The 21,364-nt window shown below is 54.0% G+C and overlaps 3 protein-coding genes across 3 annotated transcripts; 1 reads left to right on the forward strand and 2 right to left on the reverse strand.

Moving 5' to 3' along the window:
- Positions 1–23: 23 nt before the first annotated feature.
- Positions 24–4,027, reverse strand: CCDC157 (coiled-coil domain containing 157). Its single transcript, XM_051773357.1, has 8 exons — positions 3,382–4,027; positions 2,987–3,064; positions 2,031–2,221; positions 1,778–1,945; positions 1,151–1,319; positions 652–791; positions 337–398; positions 24–261 (listed from the first exon to the last, which is right to left on the reverse strand). Exons 1-8 carry the CDS (start codon positions 4,025–4,027, stop codon positions 42–44), a joined length of 1,674 nt encoding a protein of 557 aa, XP_051629317.1. The 3' UTR covers positions 24–41.
- Positions 4,028–5,235: 1,208 nt separating this feature from the next.
- LOC127463659 (coiled-coil domain-containing protein 157-like) lies at positions 5,236–5,770 on the reverse strand. The gene has a single exon (XM_051773393.1). The coding sequence runs from the start codon at positions 5,485–5,487 to the stop codon at positions 5,236–5,238; it is 252 nt and encodes an 83-aa protein (XP_051629353.1). The 5' UTR covers positions 5,488–5,770.
- A 149-nt stretch (positions 5,771–5,919) lies between these two features.
- SF3A1 (splicing factor 3a subunit 1) lies at positions 5,920–19,307 on the forward strand. The gene is made up of 16 exons (XM_051773348.1): positions 5,920–6,134; positions 8,342–8,454; positions 9,576–9,780; positions 10,560–10,817; positions 11,216–11,290; positions 11,854–12,004; positions 12,422–12,615; positions 13,239–13,356; positions 13,457–13,642; positions 14,026–14,147; positions 14,281–14,523; positions 15,206–15,416; positions 16,120–16,274; positions 17,302–17,403; positions 17,583–17,654; positions 18,647–19,307. Exons 1-16 carry the CDS (start codon positions 6,069–6,071, stop codon positions 18,746–18,748), a joined length of 2,373 nt encoding a protein of 790 aa, XP_051629308.1. The 5' UTR covers positions 5,920–6,068; the 3' UTR covers positions 18,749–19,307.
- The last annotated feature ends 2,057 nt before the right edge of the window (positions 19,308–21,364 follow it).

Raw genomic sequence — 21,364 nt, forward strand, 5'->3', positions numbered from 1 at the left:
GAACAGTTCATTTCCCTGTTAGAAGATCAGCTCATCAGTGTTTATTTGTGGTGGGTCCCCGTGTGGTGCAAGGGGGGGTCGAGCCCCAGGCGTCCCACTGGGAGCGACAGGCTGGGTCTGGCCTGGAATGTGGGCCCTGCCCGGAGCACCTTGGAGTGCTGGCTGCTGGGAACTCGATGCCAGGCCTTGTCCATGCATCCCGGCATCCCTCTGCTGTCCCTGCTGTCTCTGCTGTCGCTGCTGCCTCCCCTGCTGGGCCACCTGCAGTGGTGGGAGCAGTTAGAGAAGACGAAGAACAGAGAAACTCCCAGCCCCTTTCTCTGGGCTCCTACTCACCCTGTGTCCTGCCCGCTGGCCTTCCCTTGGAGCTGGGACCCCAGCTGGGCCTGTGGGATTAGCTGAGGCAGGGAAGAGAAGAGGGGGTGAAATTCCACATCTCCCCAGCATTCAGCTCCAGTGAGAGCCCTCAGCCTCTGGCCTGGAGGTGTCACTGCTGGAACCGGCCCTGGGCACCTCAGGGCTGAGTGACCTCCCAGCAGCAGGAGGATCCCAGCCTGGCCCTCCTGCGGTCCCCAGAGGATGTCTGGGGGCCATGGGGTGGTTTTGGGGTGCACAGCACCCACCCCCCTCTGCCCCATGGCCCCAGCTCACCTTGAGCACGCCCTGCTGGGCAGCTGCCTTCACCTTGGCCAGCACAGCGCCCAGCCGCGCGTTCTCCCGCTCCAGCACCCCGATCCGGATGCTGTTGGCCTGGAGCTGATTCTCCATGTCCTCCGTCAAGTTCCCAGTGCCTGCAGGCAAAATCCAGCGGAGCTCAGCCTGCTCAGAGGTGTGGGCATCCCTCCTGCCTGCCAAGGAAAGGAGCCTGCCCCAGCCTGGGAGCACAGGCCAGCCTGGGAGGTGGCAGCTGGGACCCCAAACTCTGCAGGCAAATGTAGCTCTGCCATGTCCTGCTCCTGCTGTAATTCCTGGCCTGGAGGTGGGATGCATGGCACCCACATAGGGAAGCACGTTGGGACGGTCACAGCTTAGCACAGCCCAGGGCCTGAGCTCTTCCTGGATATCAGTGGGACAAATGGTGTGTCTGGGGCCAGCAGGATCCCCTGGGAGACCCCAAAGGCACTAGCCCAGGGTGTTGCTACTCCCTTACTCTCAAACTGCGCCTCAGTGGGGACATGGAGCTCAGGGAAGAACACCAGGAGCCTCTCCCGCTCCCTCAGCTCCTGCGCCTGCTCCTCCAGCCGGGACGTGTTTGTCTGCAGCTCCAGGATGGATTGCTCCAGGGCCAGCTTCTCCTGCTGCAGCGTGTCCAGCAGCTCCTGCGTGGCACAGTGGGGAGGAGGGGAGGTTTGCAGGATGAGGAATCCCATGGGAGCACTCAGACCTCCATGGAAAGCTCCCTCCCTTTCCTCATGTGATAAGGTTGTCCCATGAAGTTGAGAAAGGGACAGGAATAATGTGAAGGGGCTTGGCTCTAAGGTCCCTGTGTGACCTGAAAGCAGCAGCACTGAATATGTCTAGGAATGGGCACACTGGAGATGTGGGAGCAGCCTGAGGTGTCCCTTTCTGCTGCCTTGGGTGTGGGAAAAGTCAGTGGAGACCTGTCTGCCAGAGGCTCAGGGAGAGTCCTGGCAGGGATGACCATGTGGCAATGTCACCATGTCACCCAGAGTGCCCCTCCTGGAAAGCTCTGGCTGTGGGTGTGGGTCAGGGCACCGTGTGGCTCTGGACACGCCCGTGGCACAGCTGTGTCCCACACCTGGGTACCAGCTCTCACCTGCTGTGCCTGGAGCTGTTTCCTGCTCTGCTCCCGGCTCTGCTCCAGCTGCTCCTCCAGCCGGGCCTTGTCCTCCTTGGCCTCTTCCAGGCTGTTCTGCAGCTCCTCCCGCTCCCGGTCCAGCCTGTCAAGCTGCTGCAGCAGGAGCTTCTGCTTGGCCTGCAGGGACTGTGGGGGTGGGTGAGGTTGTGTGGGGCTGTGGCACCCGCTCCCCCCTGCCCCGACACCGGGGGCAGCTCCGGGCCGGCCGTACCTCCTCGTGCAGCAGCACACTCTGCACTCGGACCTTCTCCTTCTCCAGCTCCAAGCTGGTGGCACTCAGCTCCTGCTCCAGGCTGTCCCGCTGGCCTGTGAGCATCTGCACCTTCTCCTCCAGCTCCAGCATCTGGCTCCGGGCCACCATGGTGGTCCTCATCTCCTCCAGCAAGGTGGTCTTGGTGAGCTCTGGGGAGACACAGCGGCTGTGGCCCAGGCTGGGCAGGGGGGGAACAAGTGGAAGGTCCACAAAGATGCTGCCAGGGCTGGAGCCCCTCTGCTCTGGAGCCAGGCTGGGAGAGCTGGGGGGGTTCACCTGGAGGAGAGAAAGCTCCAGGGAGAGCTTAGAGCCTCTTCCAGGGCCTAAAGGGGCTCCAGGAGAGCTGGAGAGGGACTGGGGACAAGGGATGGAGGGACAGGACAAGGGGGAATGGCTTCCCACTGCCAGAGGGCAGGGAGAGATGGGATATTGGGAAGGAATTGTTCCCTGTGAGGGTGGGGAGGCCCTGGCACAGGTTGCCCAGAGAAGCTGTGGCTGCCCCTGGATCCCTGGAAGTGTCCAAGGCCAGGTTGGACGGGGCTTGGAGCAACCTGGGCTAGTGGGAGGTGTCCCTGCCCGTGGCAGGGGGTGCATCTGAATGGGCTTTAAGGTCCCTTCTTACCCAAAGCATTCCATGATTCTATGATTTAGGGGCCCCCAATGCCCTGCACAGGTCCTGGCAATGGGGTGAAGGTCTGACAGGACAGTTGTGACCCCCCAAATCTCCACTAGCAGCAGCCCATTCTGCACTGGGTGATGTTGGGGCGCTGCTGTGAAGGAGGCCCTTCCTCTGCCCGTCCCTACCAGCTCTACAGCCTCATCTGGGTGCACTGGGGGCTACGTGGGTGTGAAATACCATAAGAGGGACAAGGGTGGGGGAAATGTGCATGCTGGGTGACCCTGGGGGTCCTCACCGAGCTCCTGCAGAGCTGCCTGCTTCACCTCCAGCTCCTCCTTCAGGGTGGAGAGTCGCCCCTCCAGCAGAGCTGCTCCTAAATCAGCATAAAGAACCCCTCCAATTAATCAGCTCCTCAAAAAAACTAAAGTGAAGCAGAAAACAGGCCCACCAAAGTTTTTTCATCCAGTGATTGCGTTGTGCTGCAGCAGGGAGGAGGCAGCGACAGGACATGGACAACCAGCTCCTGCTGCCTGGGATTATCCTCACAGCAGGGAAAATCCCCCAGCACCTACAAAAATCTATGGCAAAAGCCCTGCTCCTGGTGGTGGGGCCCAAATTTGCCCATGAACTCTGTGCTTCTCCTGCACATACCCCCAGGCCTGGGAGGGAATGCTGGGAACAGCTCTGTACCTCTCCTTAGATCATCCTTATCCTGCTCCAGCCTGGCCACAGCCTCCAAATGCTCCTTGTCCTTGGCTTTCAGGCTCTGCTCTGCCTTCCTCTGCTGCTGCACTTGGGTCTCCCTCTCCACTTGCAGCTTCCTGGAAAAGTCCTCCACCTGTTTCCTCAGCTCCTCCTTCTGTTTCCCCACCTCTTCCAGCTCAGCCTTCACCGGGTTCAGCTGCTGCAGCAGCTCCTGGAGGTGTTTGTTGATCCGGGAGAGATCCTTGCTCTGCTCTGCGGCCCAGTAGCTCAGCTCTGTCGCAGAGAGGCTCCTTCTCCCCGTGCTGTCCTCCAGCACCCCCTGGAATTTGCTGAGGGCCGAGGGGATGTTCTGGCTCTGGCAGAGGCTGGTGATGGCTCTGCCCACCTCTCTCAGGCTGGCCTGGGCACTGGAGCAGCTGTCACAGGAGCCCAGGGGGCACCCCGAGGTCTGTGTGGGGACACTGCGGGTGCCCTGGGCCAGGCTGGGGCCAGCCCTGGGCTGAGAGCTGCCCGAATTGCCCAGAGAGTGAGGAGGAGATTGCTGTGTGGGGATCTCCTTCCTGCAATCCTTGTCCTGAGGGAGAGAGCACAGAACAGGACCAGTGCCCAGATCGAACTGGAAACGATCCATAAGAGCCCAAATCTGAGGTGTGAGCTGTGGGAATGGGACAGCAGTGCAGCCAAGGGACAGTGACCAAGGGGCAGCCTCAGCAGCAGAAGCTGCTCCCCACCTCCCCTTCTTGTGACCATCCCTTCTTTCCCACCCCCTGTGCTGTCTCCTGGGTATGCCACATGGATTATTGTGAGACTTCTCCACAAGAAAGAACTTTTTTGGGAAAATAAAATGCAGAGGAGGTATTTTGGATGGTGTTTTTACCCCCAGTTATTTCACTGATTTGAAGCAGCTCAGCCCCTCAGTGGGGTCGGCTTAACTGCAGCATTTTGGCAGGAGGAGAATATTTTCCAAGCTACAGAGGCAGCCAAGCTCACCTATCCCGAGATCCTGGTGGAGGATGGATCCAGCAGCACGGCTGGGAGTAGGGGAGGGAAGGGACTCAGGCGGGGAGGGCACAGTGTGGGACAGATGTGACACACAGGTCAGCACTCAAAGGGTTGGAGCACGGGATGTCCCAGAGAAGGACCACGGTCCAAATCCCGGGGGGGTGACCCCAGATGTCTCACCTGCTGCTGGAGCTGCTGGCAGAAGGCCCCCAGTCTCAGCATGGTGCTCCAGAACCTCCTGGCCGTGAGCCCCGCGGACATGCAGGGCCCCGGGCCCCGCGCCGGCGGCACCACGCGCCCGCACAGCACCATCTCCACGTAGCCCGTGAAGCTCTGCAGCAGCAGCAGGAGCCTGTCCCGGCAGGAGAACACGCCTTGGAGCCACAGGGATCAGAAATGGGAGCTGGGAGAGGTTGTTGGCCCCCTCCCCATCCCCTGCACAAAGCCAGTGTGGCGCAGGAGGGTGGGATCGGTGCTCCCGGGACCTTCCCCCCGCGGCCGAGATCACTCCATGGAGCAGCATTTGGTGGGATCAAAGTCAGGCTGTGCACACTGGCTGTGATTAGGCTCTCTCTAAAGTTTTGGGACACCAATCCTAATTTTTAGGGCCAGTAGCTGTGAGGGAATGGCTCATCTTTTAAACCTCAGTCTCCTCCAGCTGAACAAGCCAAGTGCCCTCAGTTTCTCCTCAAGGCCCTTCACCATCCTCCCAGCCCTCCTTTGGACACAGCTTTATGTCCTTCTTGTACCGAGGTGCCCAAAGCTGGCCCCAGGACTCGGCTGAGCTCAGCAGGTTGGACCCACACCCCCCTTCCCTCTGGGGTGCTCAGGGCTGTCTCACCTGTCTATGAGCAGCTCCAGCAGCACCACGTGTGAGTGCTGGCTGAACTCGGGCTCGCTCTCGCTGTGCCTGTACTGCTGCAGCAGCAGCGACACGTCCAGGTCGCAGGACACCTTGTCAGGGAACTTCCATGACGGGAAGCGCACGGCGCCGGCCCGGGAGGTCACGTCGGCAATGGCAGCCTGCAGGTCCTGCAGGTCGGCCCGCAGGCTCTCCATGCAGCCGCGGTGGCCCAGCAGGTGCGCCATGGTGGGCGGTGGGACACGGGCTGGGAACCACGGGGCCACCAGGCCAGGGTGCTGAGGGGTCACCGGGTGTGCGATAGAGGGAACGCTCTACCGGGACAGCCCGCTGGAAAGCGACTGGCACGGTGTTACCGGGCCCGGGGGACTCCAGGAGGGCGGGGGAAGCAGAGGGAACCGGGAGGAAACAGGGTGAACGGCGGAGAGGAGGGGCCGGGCCGGGCTAGGCCGCGGCGTCCCGGCCCTGTTGCCATGGTAACCTCCCCCCGCCCCGCAGTGGTACGCGCCTGCTCTGTGTGGGCTCCCCCCGCGGGGGCCGCTCATGGTACGGCCCACGGCGCGCGCGCTGTGTCGTCTCCCCCCTGCACTCCGGGCACCGTGCGCCCCCTGGCGGCCGCGCGTCACTTCCGCTGCGCACGCGCAGCTCGGGGCCCGCGGCCGCCATTTCGCCCGTGTCGGTGCCGGTGTCGCGACAGGGCCTGGACGGTCCCGGCAGATCCCGATCGGCTCCCGACAGACCCTGATCGATCCTCGGCTGTCCCTGATCGGCCCCGCGGGGAAGCGCCCTCACCTTGCCCAGCAGCACCATGCCGGCCGGACCCGTGCAGGCCGTGCCGCCGGCGCAGCCCGCGCCCCCCGCCGAGAGCAAACCGGTGCGGGAATGGGGAGCTGTGAGGGGATGGGGGGCCGTGAGGGGATGGGGTGGGGGGGGGGGTAAAACGGGGCGGACCGCGGGTGTTTCGGGTCTGGCCGCTCGCGCTGACCCCTCGGTGCGGGTGTGGGGGAGGCGGGAGTTCTGCCCTGTGCGCGGCTGGTTCGGAGGGGATTGACGCCCCCCGAGCCCTCAGGTGAGACTCCTCCTGCAGAGCTGCCTCCAGCTCTGGGATCCCAGCACAGAAAGGACGTGGAGAGAGTCCAGAGGAGGCCACGGAGATGCTGCCAGGGCTGGAGCCCCTCTGCTCTGGAGCCAGGCTGGGAGAGCTGGGGGGGTTCACCTGGAGGAGAGAAGGCTCCAGGGAGAGCTGAGAGCCCCTTGCAGGGCCTAAAGGGGCTCCAGGAGAGCTGGAGAGGGACTGGGGACAAGGGATGGAGGGACAGGACACAGGGAATGGCTTCCCACTGCCAGAGGGCAGGGTTAGATTGGGTACTGGAAAGGAATCTTTCCCTGTGAGGGTGGTGAGGCCCTGGCTCAGGTTACCCAGAGAAGCTGTGGCTGCTTCATCCCTGACAGTGCCCAAGACCAGTTTGTACAGGGCTTGGAGCAACCTGGGCTAGTGGAAGGTGTCCCTGCCCATGGCAGGAGGTGGATGAGATGGGCTTTAAAGTCCCTTCCAACCCAAAGCATTCCAGGATTCCTCACTAGGCAGCTCCATCCTGCTGAGGCCTCTCCTGGCAGTGCCCCAGGGCTGTGATTGTGATGGGTGTGGAGGGTCACCAGGAGCTCTGGGAGCAGCCCATGGAAGGATTAAATGTCCAAGGGAGCATGGCATTCCTGTGTGTCCCAGTAGTCTCCTGGATCCTTTCTGTCTTGTCCTTATTCATATTCTTCCCACCTTTCCTGAAATGGGAATACAGCTCCCATGCAGCTGGAGCTGCTGTCCCGACCCTCACACAGCAGCATCAGCCCTCGTGGAGATGGAGAGGGAGCTGATCCCACTGAAAACCTTGGGTGATTGGGTGTATTAACACATTTAGGAGGAAAATTGTGGCTTCCCCCCAAAAAAACCCCATGAGTTTCATGCACAGACGTTACCAAGGCAACTCAGCATCTCAAGTGTGGTGCTGCCTGATCCTTCAGCTCCTCAGGATCATGTTCTGGGGGAGTGGGAATGAAAACTAAAAATATTCATGGTACCCTTCTCTTTAAACACTTTTATTAAGGTCATATTTCATGGAATCATGGAATGGTTTGAGTGGGAAGGAACCTCAAAGCCCATCCAGTCCCACCCCCTGCCATGGGCAGGGACACCTTCTGCTATCCCAAGTTGCTCCAAGCCCCATCCAGCCTGGCCCTGGATACTCCCAGGGATCAGTTTGACTTGGGATTGTTTTTCCCCTTGGAGTCCCCATAGATTTGGCAGAACTGGGAGCTTTACTGGGATTTTAAGTTTTCCCTGACTGTCCCTGTTAGGATTATAAAAGTTTCCCATAGACCTGTCCTGACTTATAACAGCTTTTCTTGGAAAGCTGCTTGGTGAGGAAAGGAGCAACATTCTTTAGTATCCTGCAGCCTCTGGTTTTACTGGAATAGAAAGCCATCCACAGGGAGGGTTCTGGGATTTTAGTTTGGATCCTCCTGTAATATCAGTGAGAAAAACACCCTGCAGAGCTTTTCTCTATGAAACTGCTTCTGATGCAACCACAGTAGGATTAAAAACTGTGTTTTATTTAACGTGGACCTAATCACTCGGGTTTTACTTCCTTGTAGTCCCACACACCTCTAGGAATATTCAGAACTTCCACACCTGGTTAGGAATGCTGAGATATTCCAGGACATGTTATTAGAGCCCCTTTAAATATTTGCTAAGCTACTCAGGGTTGAGGCTGAGATGGTAAAAATGCCCTGAGGAATTGTTTTGATTTCCATGGGGGGCCTCCCTTGTTGTCCTCCTGTCCCTGTCCCTGCAGTGGGTGTCCCTGACAGGCAGACACATGTCTCCCACCCTTAAAAACCAAGGAATTAATTAGTAGGATGGATGATTCGGGCTGTTCAGCCAGATCTTGTGTCAGGAAGAATTCAGTGCCTGGGAGGCTGAGGAGGAGGATGGATAAATGGCCCCGTGTTCCCTTGGGATTGCTGTTTGGAATGCCTAATTCTGACACCCCTTCACCTTTTGTAATGAAATAATTTTTATTACAGCCAGAAGAGGAGCCTAAAGAGGAAGCAGCACCAGCCAAGCCCGTGGTGGGAATTATTTACCCTCCTCCAGAGGTCAGGAATATTGTGGACAAGACTGCCAGCTTTGTAGCCAGGTAAATGACACTGATCTGGTGATTCCAGGGATTTTCATTCTTCTCCTCTTCAGGGCAGCTCCAGGAGCTGAAACAGGTCACAGTCCTGTGGTTTTATGTGAAGGATTGTAAGGTTTGAGTCTGGACCAGTGAGACTGGAAAAGAAACAACAAAATTCTGCTGAAGAGGTGTAAGACACACTAGAGAAACTGGTAGTAAATGAATAAAATTCTTGTTGAAATGTGCAGTGTGTGCTGCAATAACCAGTAATAGGGCCTGTTCTGATTGATCTGAGGAGGAGAACAAATCCCAGCTGGAAAGGGAAGCCTTGGTGATGTAGCCAAGAGGAGTCATGGCTGCGTTTTAGTGCTGAAATGTGGTGGCTGTTGTGAGTTTAAGAGAATCACTAAATGCTTCTCTAGTCAAAGATACTTATTGTGTAACTCATCTCTCAAATGCTGCCAAGGAGCGTTGGCTTCCTCTGAGGATAAGGAAGGGACTGTGTTTATCCTTGGGGATTGTAAAGAGGAGGAGGTGGAGTGTCTAAACAAGACTGGGAGGTATCCAGGGAATATGAAGAGAAACACACTGTGGCAGCAGTGAATTTTCCCAAACTGCCCTAAAATAAACGGCTCATGCTTTGGGTGGGAGGAGTGGATGGCACCTGGACTGGGGCTCTCCTAAATGTAGCACTCCAGGGTGGTCAGTCCCTGTACAGCCTCATGGTTACCGGTTTTTTTTCCTTATATGATCTTTCTGGAACTGAAATTAGTCTTAAAAACTTGTTAGTAGAGCAAATAAAATTAGTTTAGTAAGTAACTTGTGAACTTCATCCGGTCAGTCCAGGAAATGGCCTTTGTGTGCAGCCAGGTGAGATTGTGGGACACTTGTGAGTGTGAGTTTTTAACTGCCTTAAGGAATATTCACATTAGAGACAAAATTAGGAGGACAAATGCCTTTAAGTTGTGTGTATCCAGCTGGCTACTGTGTTAGGTGTGAGTTCCTGAGGGATAAACTCCTCCCACGTGCAGAGAAAACTCTCTGCTGAGGGGCTGATGCCTCAACACGTCTCACTCTGAAAGAGACATTTCCACTTGAGTTGATGCCCATTTATTTTAACAATTTCTCTTCTTCATCCCCAGAAATGGGCCAGAATTTGAAGCCCGAATTCGTCAGAATGAGATAAATAACCCGAAGTTCAACTTCCTGAACCCCAACGACCCCTACCATGCCTACTACCGGCACAAGGTCAGCGAGTTCAAGGAGGGCAAGGCCCAGGAGCCCTCAGCTGCCATCCCCAAGGTCATGCAGCAGCAGCAGAGTGCCCAGCAGCAGCTCCCACAGAAGGTGAGTGTTCTTTCCAGCACCGTGGTGAAGAACTTGGCTGCTGAGGGGCGTTGGCACAGCCTGGGGTTGAGCAGGAGACCTGAAAGTCAAGAAGGAGGAGTTGGTTATGCATTTGCCAAAAAGACAGTAGTGAGAGGCTTGGAGTTGAGCATCTGGGGCTTTGTTGTGATGCAGATGTGGATCCCCCAGGTGCTGGTAACTCAGAGTTGTGTTTGAAAAAGCTAATATATAATTGGTCCGTTTTAATTACTGTGTATTGACTGGTACAGTGCTTACACTAGTGATCACTTGGGCTGGATGTGTTTAGGTCTCTTGCCAGAGGCATCCCTTGCAGTTCAGTTTGGGCTTGTTGCACACACTGTTTTGTAGAAGCATTTCCTGCCAGAAGGATCAAGTTCCCCTTAAAAGATGGAGTACAAAACACTGCTCATCTCGTTCAGCTGTGCCTTTATATGTCCTGGGTGGGAAAAGGGTATGGACTGAATCCAAGGCTTGGCATGGCCAACAGCCAACACTGTGGTTCTGATGATCCTGGAGGGTTAAAGTGAAGTCCTGGTGGTTTCCAGTTTTGTTTGCTGTTGGAGCAACCTTTTTTCTATAATATAAATACAGGTGGCCAGATGGACCCTGTGGTACTGATTTTTCTCATCCATGCAGCTGCCAGGATATCTTGACTGGTGTCGCTTTCCTGCAGCAGCTGAAGGAAAAATGGGTTCTCCTGAGTGTTTTCGAATGGTTCCTTGCAGGAATTCACTGAGCTGTGTCCATTCCCTCTGCAGGTGCAGGCCCAGGTGATCCAGGAGACGGTGGTTCCGAAGGAGCCGCCCCCGGAGTTCGAGTTCATCGCGGACCCTCCGTCCATCTCCGCCTTCGACCTGGACGTGGTGAAGCTCACGGCGCAGTTCGTGGCTCGGAACGGCCGCCAGTTCCTCACTCAGCTCATGCAGAAGGAGCAGAGGAACTACCAGTTTGATTTCCTTCGCCCCCAGCACAGCCTCTTCAACTACTTCACCAAGCTGGTGGAGCAGTACACAAAGGCAGGTCCTGGCAGGTTGATCCCTTCCACAGCAGGAGTGGTTTTGGAAGGCTGCTGAAGCCCTTGAAACCAGCCAGGCGAGAAGTCCGTCCTTTAAATCGTGCCCTTCAGAGGGTATTATGCTGAGCACAGCGGGGTGTCACCTAAATGTGCCACACACTATTGTAATATAAGTAAAAATTGTGGGGTTTTAAATATAGAGGATAATTGGAAGGCCACGAGTGAGTATTTTTAAGTGCAGGGATGAGCGGTAAGTAATGAGAGGGCTGCAGTAGAATAAATGGGACATAGCCTTGGGGGTCTGCTGGTATTTTTAGCAGTGTGGAGAGAGAATAATTGCTTTGAAGGAGGCTTTGGCACAAAGAATTGTTACCAACTGTCGTGCAAAATATGTTTCAGATCTTGATCCCACCGAAGGGTTTACTCCTCAAGCTCAAGAAGGAGGCCGAAAATCCCAAGGAAGTCCTAGATCAGGTATTCCAGGAAAAATCTGCAAAATTGCTGAAGCGTTTTGGTTATGTTTTGAATTTTTTCTCTTTGCATGTTTTTGGCTTCCTGGCAGCAAATACAAATATGCAGAGAATAAAATGGATGTGTCACTTGCTGTCACTTGAGTACAGGGGACTCAGACTTATAAACTACCAGCTAGTGTTGGTATTGGGGGTAGTTTTTGGCAGCACAGGGATACTGCACAACTTCCTCTCCAAGTGGTTACAAAGTAAAATCATGGAATATCCTGAGCTGGATCATCCAGTCCAACTCCTGGCCCTGCACAGACACCCCAACAGTCCCACCCTGTGCCCCAGAGGATCATCCAAACCCTCCTGGAGCTCTGGCAGCCTTGGGGCTGTGCCCACTGCCCTGGGGAGCCTGGTCAGTGCCCAGCCAGCCTCTGGGGGAAGAACCTTTGCCTGAGATCCAACCTGACCCTGCCCTGGCACAGCTCCAGCTGTTCTTCACTTCATTTGCAACCCATAGGGAGTTGGCTGTGCTGGTTCCTGTCTGACACTGCGTGTGCTCCGTGTCTGCTCCTGCAGGTGTATTACAGAGTGGAGTGGGCCAAGTTCCAGGAGCGAGAAAGGAAGAAGGAGGAGGAGGAGAAGGAGAAGGAACGTGTTGCTTATGCCCAGATTGATTGGCATGACTTTGTGGTTGTGGAAACAGTTGACTTCCAGCCCAATGAGCAAGGTACTGATGTTGAGCATTGTAATCTCTATGGAACTTTGTCCCCTTTGAGCAGGGGACGTGTCCCGAAGTGCCATTTTTAGACAGACACTGGGTTTTACAGCCTTTTATCCTTCAGGGATGAAGGGAAGAGCCTTACAGTGACAGTTTGCAGAGTTGTTGTTTTTCTCTAGTGTGTCCACTTCTCCACCTCCACCAGGACAGCAGAGCTTGTCCCACTGTCTAATAGTGTCACCATGTCTAAGTCACTTCATGTGTCATGTGGGCGTTGGTCTGTGTAGACTCACCTTCCCTTCTATAGCCCTTGGCTCCCAGGGATTTTGATGCCACTGCTTTTCATTCAAGGAACTGGTATTCTTGTCTGTTTATAGAGCACAGGAATGAGATAGAGAAACAGAAGCTCTATTTTCTGCATTGTAGGGAATTTCCCTCCTCCCACCACTCCGGAAGAGTTGGGAGCTCGAATCCTGATCCAAGAGCGTTACGAGAAGTTTGGGGAAAGTGAGGAGGTAGAGATGGAGGTGGAGTCAGATGAGGAAGATGAAAAGCAGGAGAAAACAGATGAGCCCCCAGCGCAGCTGGATCAGGACACACAAGTGCAGGATATGGATGAGGTAACGGACCAGTGGAATCAGCATTGCTTTTGTCCCCCACAGTTTGTGTGGTTTGGGATGCTCTTCACTCCCACTGTAAGAAGTTCTTCAGTTTCTTGAGGAAATGAAATTTCCCTCGGATGAAATGTCAAAACAACCTGCTTCTGCTGGAATATGGGTTTTTCTTAATGTTTTCCATGACAATACAAGTGCCAAGAGAGAAATCCAGTAATTTTGTCACCCAGTGGTGTGGATTTTATATTTCTCTGATTAAGTCTCTTCAGGCTTTTTCTGCCCAGAACCTGGAACTTTGAAAGATGACTCATTTCAGACTCTGCCCACTGTAAACTGTTTTTCTGGTAACAGGGAACAAGAGTGTGGTTAACCATAAGCCCCTGCTTGCCAGGCTGTTGCAATGTGGAAGCTGAGGAGTATTTGCTTCCTCTTCTGGGTCTGCTGAATTTCTGGATCGTGGTTATCCAAAGGAACCACTGCTATAGGTGTCCAGAGCCAAAATGGCTCCATTGCTTTGAAGCTGCATGATCTGTTCTCCCAGCGCTGCGTAGGATTTATGCCTCTCAGATCTTGTCTGTGAGTATTTGACTGCTGGAACTTGGTTATGATTTTGTTTTCTTTTAAATAAGGGCTCAGATGATGAAGATGAAGGTCAGAAGGTTCCTCCTCCTCCAGAAACCCCGATGCCACCCCCTCTTCCTCCCACGCCGGATCAGGTCATTGTGCGGAAGGATTATGATCCCAAAGGTAAATCCATCTAGCGGGAAAAAACCCCTTTATTTCTTCCTGAATAATCACAAACCATTTGTTTCTGCACTGCACCAACACTGTGGTTTTGCTTTCCTAGCCTCAAAACCATTACCACCCGCCCCGGCTCCGGATGAGTATCTGGTTTCTCCCATCACTGGAGAGAAAATTCCGGCCAGTAAAATGCAGGAGCACATGAGGATCGGCCTCCTGGATCCGCGGTGGCTGGAGCAGCGCGACAGATCCATCCGGGAGAAGCAGAGCGATGACGAGGTCTATGCCCCAGGTCAGCCTGAGCATTGATTGACACGGTTTGCTGGGTGAGGGCTGTGAGCACAGCCCCTCTCTGCCCCCAGGCCCCACTGACAGGGACAATCTGAACTGATTGGGGTGTCTTTAATGAGCTGATTAATTGAATACATTTGTCATTAGTACATTGAAGCCTTCTATAAAGTTAAGCAGAAATAGCTGTTGCGGGCCAGGATCTTTTTAAAAAGAAGAAAGGGGCCAGGAGTTGGACTTTAATGTTCGTTGTGGGTCCTTTCCAAGTGACCATAAAAAGAACAGCACTCAGCTATTAGGTACCAAATAATTGAAAGATCAGTAGCAGAGGCTTGATCTATTTGATTATATCTCTTGAGATAAGAATTGCTGGTTTTTTTCTCTCAGGTTTGGACATTGAAAGCAGCCTGAAGCAGCTGGCAGAGCGCCGTACTGATATCTTCGGTGTAGAAGAGACTGCCATTGGTAAAAAGATTGGTGAAGAGGAAATCCAGAAACCAGAGGAAAAGGTAGAGTAGGAACTGGGTTTTTTAACAGGTCCCTGTATTGTGAATGCTCAGAGTTCTTGCTGTCAAGCTGCTCCCTGGATTTCTTTGCAGTCTGACCAGATTGGGGTTATTCTGATTTGTTTTATCCTCTCAGGTGACCTGGGATGGCCACTCGGGCAGCATGGCCCGCACACAACAGGCTGCTCAGGCCAATATCACCCTCCAAGAGCAAATTGAAGCCATTCACAAGGCCAAGGGCCTGGTGCCAGAGGATGACAGCAAGGAGAAGATCGGGCCCAGCAAACCCAACGAGATCCCCCAGCCACCCCCTCCTTCCTCAGCCTCCAATCCCCCCGCCAGCGCTCAGCCCATCACGTCCGTGCCTCGTCCACCCACCGTGAGTGTTTGGGCTTCCAGAAGCCAATTACTGGGGCTGTAGTTAATTAGGAGGGAGCCCTGAGGAAGGCCAGGGGTTATAACAGCAGGGTGCTGGCATGGAAGAGGATTTTGTGGGAAGTTCATGGTTTAAAAGTAGTTTGGAAACATTACAGAAACCTTAGTGAACACAATATTAAAAATGGAAAATAATCCTTAGGTTTTTTTATCCTTAGAGGTATCAAAAAGACTTGGATCAGGTGGGCAGGGGAGAAACCTGGGCACTGGGATCTTGGAGGAAGAGAGGGCTAGCAAAGGACGGGTGGGAGCCTTTGTAGGTGTAAAGTGATACAGGACAAAAGCAGCTCCAGGTAAGAAACATTCACAGGTGACTCACTGCCCGTGTTCCTGCCCCAAGGGATCTGCAATGTGACTCCCAAATAGCAATTTTAAAAAAGAAACAAAGTGCCTCGAGGTCTGATCCTGGAGTGGGGAGGGAAGGAGGAACCGTTTAATCTGTTAATGAGGCTTCTGTGCCTGTTCAGGACAGCTTGGGCTGCCCATATGGTGGGGCCACTAAGGCTCCCAGCAAGTCTGTGGCCATTAGAGCCTGTGGCCTGTTCCCCTGGATAATTGAATCAGGACTGTGGCCAGCACTGGGTGTTCCTTCAGTACCTGCTGAGGAAGTTCCCCTCTCTCCCCAGATGCCCCCTCCTGTCCGTGCTGCCGTGGTCTCTGCAGTTCCAGTCATGCCTCGGCCCCCGATGCCGTCCGTGGTCCGGCTGCCTCCGGGCTCCGTCATAGCCACCCCAATGCCCCCCATCATCCACACCCCCCGGATCAACGTGGTGCCCATGCCCCCCTCTGCTCCCCCCATCATGAGCCCCCGCCCGCCCCCCATGATTGTACCGACAGGTCAGTGACTTCTGCTTTTCCTGGGTAATTGTCAGATTGTTCCTTTATAATGTGGGCTTGGAGGGGTTTTCCTTCTGTGCCCTGATACTGGTGTGTAGCTGGGATTGTGACATAGGGGTTTTGGGGTGTTTAGTATGGCTTATCTGGTATTGCTTTTGGGCTCGAGGCTCCTCCTGCACCATGAAATACAGGGAGTTATGTGTCCCCTGGGAGCCTGCCTGGGTGAAAATTAAGAATCCAGGGTAAAGAGGAGCTGCCAGCATCCCGGTGGGTATTAGAGCTCCTCACAGAACCTGCTGCTGCAGGAGCAAAAGCTGTTTTCTGGCCCCTTCCCTCATTAGGTGCTTTGAAGTTAAAAAGCACAATGCAAAAAGCAATTCTTCCTTTTTTTCTTCTTCTTTTCTTTCCTAACTGGAGGAGCTGGCACCACTGCGTGCCAAACTGAGAGCGTGTTCTTTTTTTTGCAAGATCTGCAGGAAGCTCTCATGCCTTGTTATCTTTTCCTGGACTGCTTCCCAATATGAGATCTCCGAATGTTTGAAGTTTGCATGTTTTGCTGTGGGTTGTAACTTCCTCCATGTATTGTGGCATTTATTTTCAGCCTCTGCTGCTCTGCTAAAAGCATTTTTTGTGTGAGGGGGTGTTTGCTGTGTGCTCAGGGGGTGACTGTGGGTTGTGCTGTGTCCCCCCCGTCCCATTCCAGCGTTTGTCCCTGCGCCTCCCGTGGCTCCGGTTCCGTCCCCGGCGCCGATGCCTCCCGTTCACCCCCCACCACCCATGGAGGATGAGCCAGTCTCCAAGAAACTGAAGAGTGAGGATAGCCTGATTCCAGAGGAGGAATTCCTGCGCAGGAACAAGGTACACACGTGTGGGGCAGAGCCCTGACCCCCCTGGGCTGTTCTGCTTTGCCCAGAGGGGCTGTGAAGTCAGCTCCCTGCACAGAGAGGGGCTGATGTGCAAAAATACCTGGCAAGGGAGGGACTTCCTGAGGTGGCTCCTTCCTTCTGTCATTCCTGAGCAAATCAAACTCCTTTGTATCTTACTGGGAAGAGTTGAGTGGGATAGTGCTCTTCTGTAATTAAGGGCAGTGAGAGGCAGGTTATAATGTAAAGAAGAACTAAAGCTGCTAATAAGCTTTTAAGGAGAGGAGGGCTAAGCTGGAGATGCAATGAGATTAGAGTATCAATGCCAGTATGATAGTAGAGTGATGTGGTGTATTCCATAACAAGGTGAGCTAAATGTGAGGCTGAATTCCTTCTTTCCTGTTACAAGAGGAGTTTTAAGTCCTTTAAGAAGGGCTGTATGGTTTTCCTGGCCATATTTAAACTAAAAGAGGAGAGATTTAGATGGGATATTGGGTGGGAAGGAATTGTTCCCTGTGAGGGTGGGAAGGCCCTGGCACAGGTTGCCCAGAGAAGCTGTGGCTGCCCCTGGATCCCTGGGAGTGCCCAAGGCCAGGTTAGATAAGGCTTGGAGCAACCTGGGCTAGTGGAAGGTGTCCCTGCCCATGGCAGGGGGTGGGATGAGATGGGCTTTAAGATCCCTTCCAGCCCAAACCATTCTGGGATTCTGCGATTCCGTGTGCACAGAGAAGCTGTCTCCGGTTTAATGCTTCACACATTCACTCTATGATACTGTGAGTGCATGTGATGCTCAGTGAATGGCACAGAAAAGTAAGGACTAAGGAGAGAAATCCAACTAAATGTTTTATTTTGGGAGCAGTGGAGTAACTTTCTCAGAGCTGAAGCAAATACATTGCAGTGTGTTTACCAAGAAGCTGAGATATGTGAGTAGTTTGGGGAATAAACACCGAGTGTGGTGCTCTGTTATCACAGCCCTGAGCTCTGTGCCTGTGAGAGACATTAATTATCTGTGTTTCCCACAGGGCCCAGTCACGGTCAAAGTCCAGGTTCCCAACATGCAGGACAAGACGGAATGGAAGCTGAACGGCCAAGTGCTGGTGTTCACCCTGCCCCTCTCAGACCAGGCACGTAGCTCATTAACCTGCCCTGCTCCCTGTGCTCCCTGTGGGAGCAGCAGGTGCCCTGCTTGGCAGGGGGGGAGCTCTGCCTGCTCCCAGCTCCAGCCCTGTGGGGCTGCGTGGCTGGGGAGCAGGAATGGCTGTGCAGTAGGACACATGCACTGAGAGCCCTTTGCTGTCCCCAGGTGTCTGTTATAAAGGTTAAGATCCATGAGGCCACGGGGATGCCAGCTGGGAAGCAGAAGCTGCAGTATGAGGTGGGTATAAGCCCTTCAGATTCTGTTTGTTACCTCAGTGCTCTCTCACACACAAAACTTCCTACAAAGAAAAATCTCAATGTACGATTTAATGCACACTGGGAATAGCAGAGGGAATGTTTTTCCTGCCTGCACAGCACACCTGGTGACAGGACTGCTTCCTGTTACAGCAGGACAGGCCTTCAGTAGGTGACATCAGCAGATCTTCACGTTGTTGCTGCTGCACATGAGTCCTCCAAGCTTGATGTGGCTTTCTCTGAAACAAGCCTGTTGTTTTATTAGGGTTTTTGTGACATTTAGCTGCAGCAGCCTGCTCCCACAGCTCTGCCGTGTGCTCTGGGAGGTGGGCGAGTCTTGGAACTGTGGCAGCTCTGAGCAGGCTCTCTCCAAAACACGGCAGGGAAGAGCTCACTCTCTCTCACTCTCTCTCTCTCTCTTCCTCTCAAGGCTGGCGCTGTCAGAAAGGCCCCGTTCCTTTTTAATGACTTGTTCCCAGTCATGCATGTGCCCAGGCAGGCACAACCTGCTGCCTAAGCAGTGAACTTTGTGCACTTATCTCCTCAAGAGTTCATCTGTGGGCAGATACTCTGTTAACCCTTAACGAGAAAGGAAGCTGAGCTGGTTATTTTTAAGGAAAAAAAAAAAAGATGTGGGGAGTAGAGCCTGAGTAACTTCACTTGTGGGACTTCTTATCTCTGTGTTGTAGGAGCCACATTGTCTGTATTGGCTGTGCTCATGCATTGTTCCACTGGTCTAGTAGAAGGTGTCCCTGCCCATGGAAGGTCCCTTCCAACCCAAATCATTCCAGGATTCCGTACCTGCCTCCTCCAGTGTCCATCCTGGACACCGGGATCTCTCCAGGGCCTTCAGAACCTGCAGTGTTCTGTTCCAAGCATATAGCCAGGAAGGCTCCATCTGGGTGGGAGTTTTTGGGAAAGGTTGCTGCTCTGACTTCTTTTTGGTGTTTTTTTTTCCTTTTCCCCTCCCCTCAGGGCATCTTCATCAAGGATTCCAACTCCCTGGCTTATTACAACATGACGAGTGGCTCTCTGATTCACCTGGCACTCAAAGAGAGAGGAGGCAGGAAGAAATAGGAGCCGTGGAGCGCTGAGATGTAACGTGTCCATGTTGTAACCCTGACCCTCCCAATCCTTTTCCCACTCCAGCCTTTTCAGGACTGCCCCTACTGCCCCCAGCTCTAGTTTGAACCCCAGTTCAGGTTGTTGCTGAGGGAGGGGAAGCTGATGGAGCCCTGAACTGTGTCTGTGTAGTGAGTAGTGTGTAGTGATCGATGCTTTGCTCGAGTGCCAGCTCTCCCTTGAATCCCCTCGGGAAGCAACATCAAGGTCGTGCCCAGCTTAGTCTAGATCCATCTTTGAGGGATTTACACAGGCCAGGGACATCATCTGTCTGCCCTCAGCGCTCGCTGCTTCATTTAACCTCCTGCTAATTGAAAACTTCTTCTCCACACACTCACTAAACTCCTTGTTCTTGTTCTTTCCCTGTCTCGAGTCTTGCGCTGACCCTGACTTGGGAATTTTTCCTCCCTCGGCTTTACTGTGCGTGGCTGTTCTGTGATAAAGGAGATCTGGGTCTGCTCTGGACAGCCTGTGATTTGTTTTAATAATAAACATGCAGCTCTCCCTACTTGGATTTGGGGTTTTTAATGGAGATGTGCCTGGTTTCGGAGCACTCGGATGGGGAAATACGTTGGGATTTGTAATTAAGCAGTTTACGATAGGAAATCCTCTTATTTTCTAGGAAAAGCTGCAAAAAAAAGGGGGTTGTTGAAGTTTCTGTGGTCTTTCTCAGTCATTCCTGAAGGAATGCTTGTGCCTGTGCGTGAGGTGGGAAAAAATACTCTGAACTTAGCAAGAATTTTATTGGAAAAAGTGATTTACACTTATATCCTGCAGCTGGAATCTCTTGGATCTGGAGAGCATCTGTGTCCGGAAAACAGATGATTCCTGGGCCTTCAGTCAGAGCTGTGTTATAGTTTGATAGAAACAAAACACAGCAAAGTTAATCTACAGAATTTGGTGCCCAGGAAGAGGAGGTGGGTGTCTGGATTTGGGTACCTGTGGCTTTTTGGGAGAACCCAAAGCCATGGATTTATTATTATATATTTTTAGCAGTGGTCAGGCAGTGCAGAGACATCCTGTTTACCTTATTCTGTGCTTAGGGAGAGAGGGATGAAGCAGGAGGGAAGAGCCGGCATCCTCCTGCCTCTGGTGTGCTCCTCTGGGATCCGGAGGAAGCCCCGGGGCTGTGGGGAAGGGGCTGGCACTGGCCCAGCCCAGGTGGCCAGTGGTCCCAGCTGTTGTCCCTGACAGGTCCCCACGTGTCCCTGTCACAGCCTGCTCCCATCCCTGCTGCAGGACACCAAGCTGGGAGCACATGGACAGGTTGGAAGGGTGAATGGTGGATGCAGGCTGTTCCTACCCTGCAGGAAGGTGGGATAATCACTTCCCTTTTGCTTTAAAAACCAGACAATAGGTACAGCCCTGGAGAAAACACTCAGCAGCCAGTGGGGTTTTCCAGAGCTGATACTGAAAAAACTGCCAAGAGAGCTCTGAAATGGGGAAGTTGTGTGTTTGTGTCCAGGGCTGGGGCTGTACTGAATGTCACCCCACGTTCCTTGTCCCGCTGTGCTCCGAGTGTGGTGCCCATGGAGTTCTCTGGGATGGCTGTTCCCTCCATGTCCTGGTGCTTAGGTGACATTTTTTGCCGGCCCCGCCGGCCCCGCCATGCTGAGCTCCCAGCACTCCAGCAGGAAAACTTCCCACTGGAAATCCCTGGCATGGAGCCTTGCCAGCCTGTTTCCAGCTAAATCCAACTGATGGATGTTGTAACAGGCTCTGTGTGTGGATATCTGGTACAAAACAACCGCTATCCGAGCCTTCCACTTCCCACTCCAGTGGGAAGGACCAGCAGGGCCCGGCTGCCAGAAAAATCTGGAAGTAGGTTGAGTTGTTGCTGATTTTAAGGAGCTTCATTCCCTCTTCCTTTGGCCTCCTGGCTGCAAATAACTCCCCGTGCTGTGCTGTCAGAGGGATGAAATGGAGCACTGGGCTCTGGGAGAAGCATCCAGAGGTGGGATGGACCTGCCCCGGAAGGCTTCACCCAGGACAGGTCCCAACACATCTCAGTTTGCTGTAAATCCTTTGGTGTGTGATTTTTGGGAGAGCCAGGCCGGTTTTACCTGTCCAGGGTGCCGTGGATGGGGTGACACGGCCATGGTCACCTGAAGGGCAGGGACAGCTCTGAAGTGGGAAACAGATCCCCCCAGTGCCCCATCCCAATATGTGCCCAGTGCAACCCTAGTTCAGCCCCAGTGCTGTCCCAGCACAACCATCCTGCAGTGCCAGTATCCAGCCGACCTGGAGTCCCACTACCATCCCAGTACAGCCCCAGTGCAGCCCCACTGTGGCTCAGGCTGGTCTCAGTACAGTCCCAGTAAAGCTGCTCTGTGGCTCAAACTCATCCCAGTACAGTCCTGCCATAGCTCATACTGGTCCCAGTACAGCCCCTCTGTGCCTCATATTGGTCCCAGTCCAGTCCCAGTAGCCCCGCAGTGTCCCATACTGGTCCCAGTGTGTCCCATACTGGTCCCAGTCCCGCGCCCCCCGCGCTCCCCACCGTTCGCGCCCATGGCCCCGCCCCTGGCTGACACCCGCCGGCGTTTGACGGACAGCTCCCCGCCGCCCTCT

The sequence above is a fragment of the Manacus candei genome, unplaced genomic scaffold, assembly GCF_025592945.1.
Source record: "Manacus candei isolate 608988 ecotype Guabito, Panama unplaced genomic scaffold, ASM2559294v1 h1tg000167l, whole genome shotgun sequence".
NCBI lineage: Eukaryota > Metazoa > Chordata > Aves > Passeriformes > Pipridae > Manacus > Manacus candei.

Excerpts from the sequence above, each read along its gene's own strand:
- SF3A1 (XM_051773348.1), top strand. The coding sequence starts at position 6,069 with ATGCCGGCCGGACCCGTGCAGGCCGTGCCGCCGGCGCAGCCCGCGCCC. Across the intron at positions 8,455-9,575 it reads ACTGCCAGCTTTGTAGCCAG|AAATGGGCCAGAATTTGAAG; the intron begins GTAAATGACACT and ends CTTCATCCCCAG. Across the intron at positions 10,818-11,215 it reads TGGTGGAGCAGTACACAAAG|ATCTTGATCCCACCGAAGGG; the intron begins GCAGGTCCTGGC and ends AATATGTTTCAG.
- CCDC157 (XM_051773357.1), bottom strand. The coding sequence starts at position 4,027 with ATGGATCGTTTCCAGTTCGATCTGGGCACTGGTCCTGTTCTGTGCTCT. Across the intron at positions 3,065-3,381 it reads TAAGGATGATCTAAGGAGAG|GAGCAGCTCTGCTGGAGGGG; the intron begins GTACAGAGCTGT and ends ATGCTGATTTAG. Across the intron at positions 262-336 it reads GCCAGCGGGCAGGACACAGG|GTGGCCCAGCAGGGGAGGCA; the intron begins GTGAGTAGGAGC and ends CCACCACTGCAG.
- LOC127463659 (XM_051773393.1), bottom strand. The coding sequence starts at position 5,487 with ATGGCGCACCTGCTGGGCCACCGCGGCTGCATGGAGAGCCTGCGGGCC.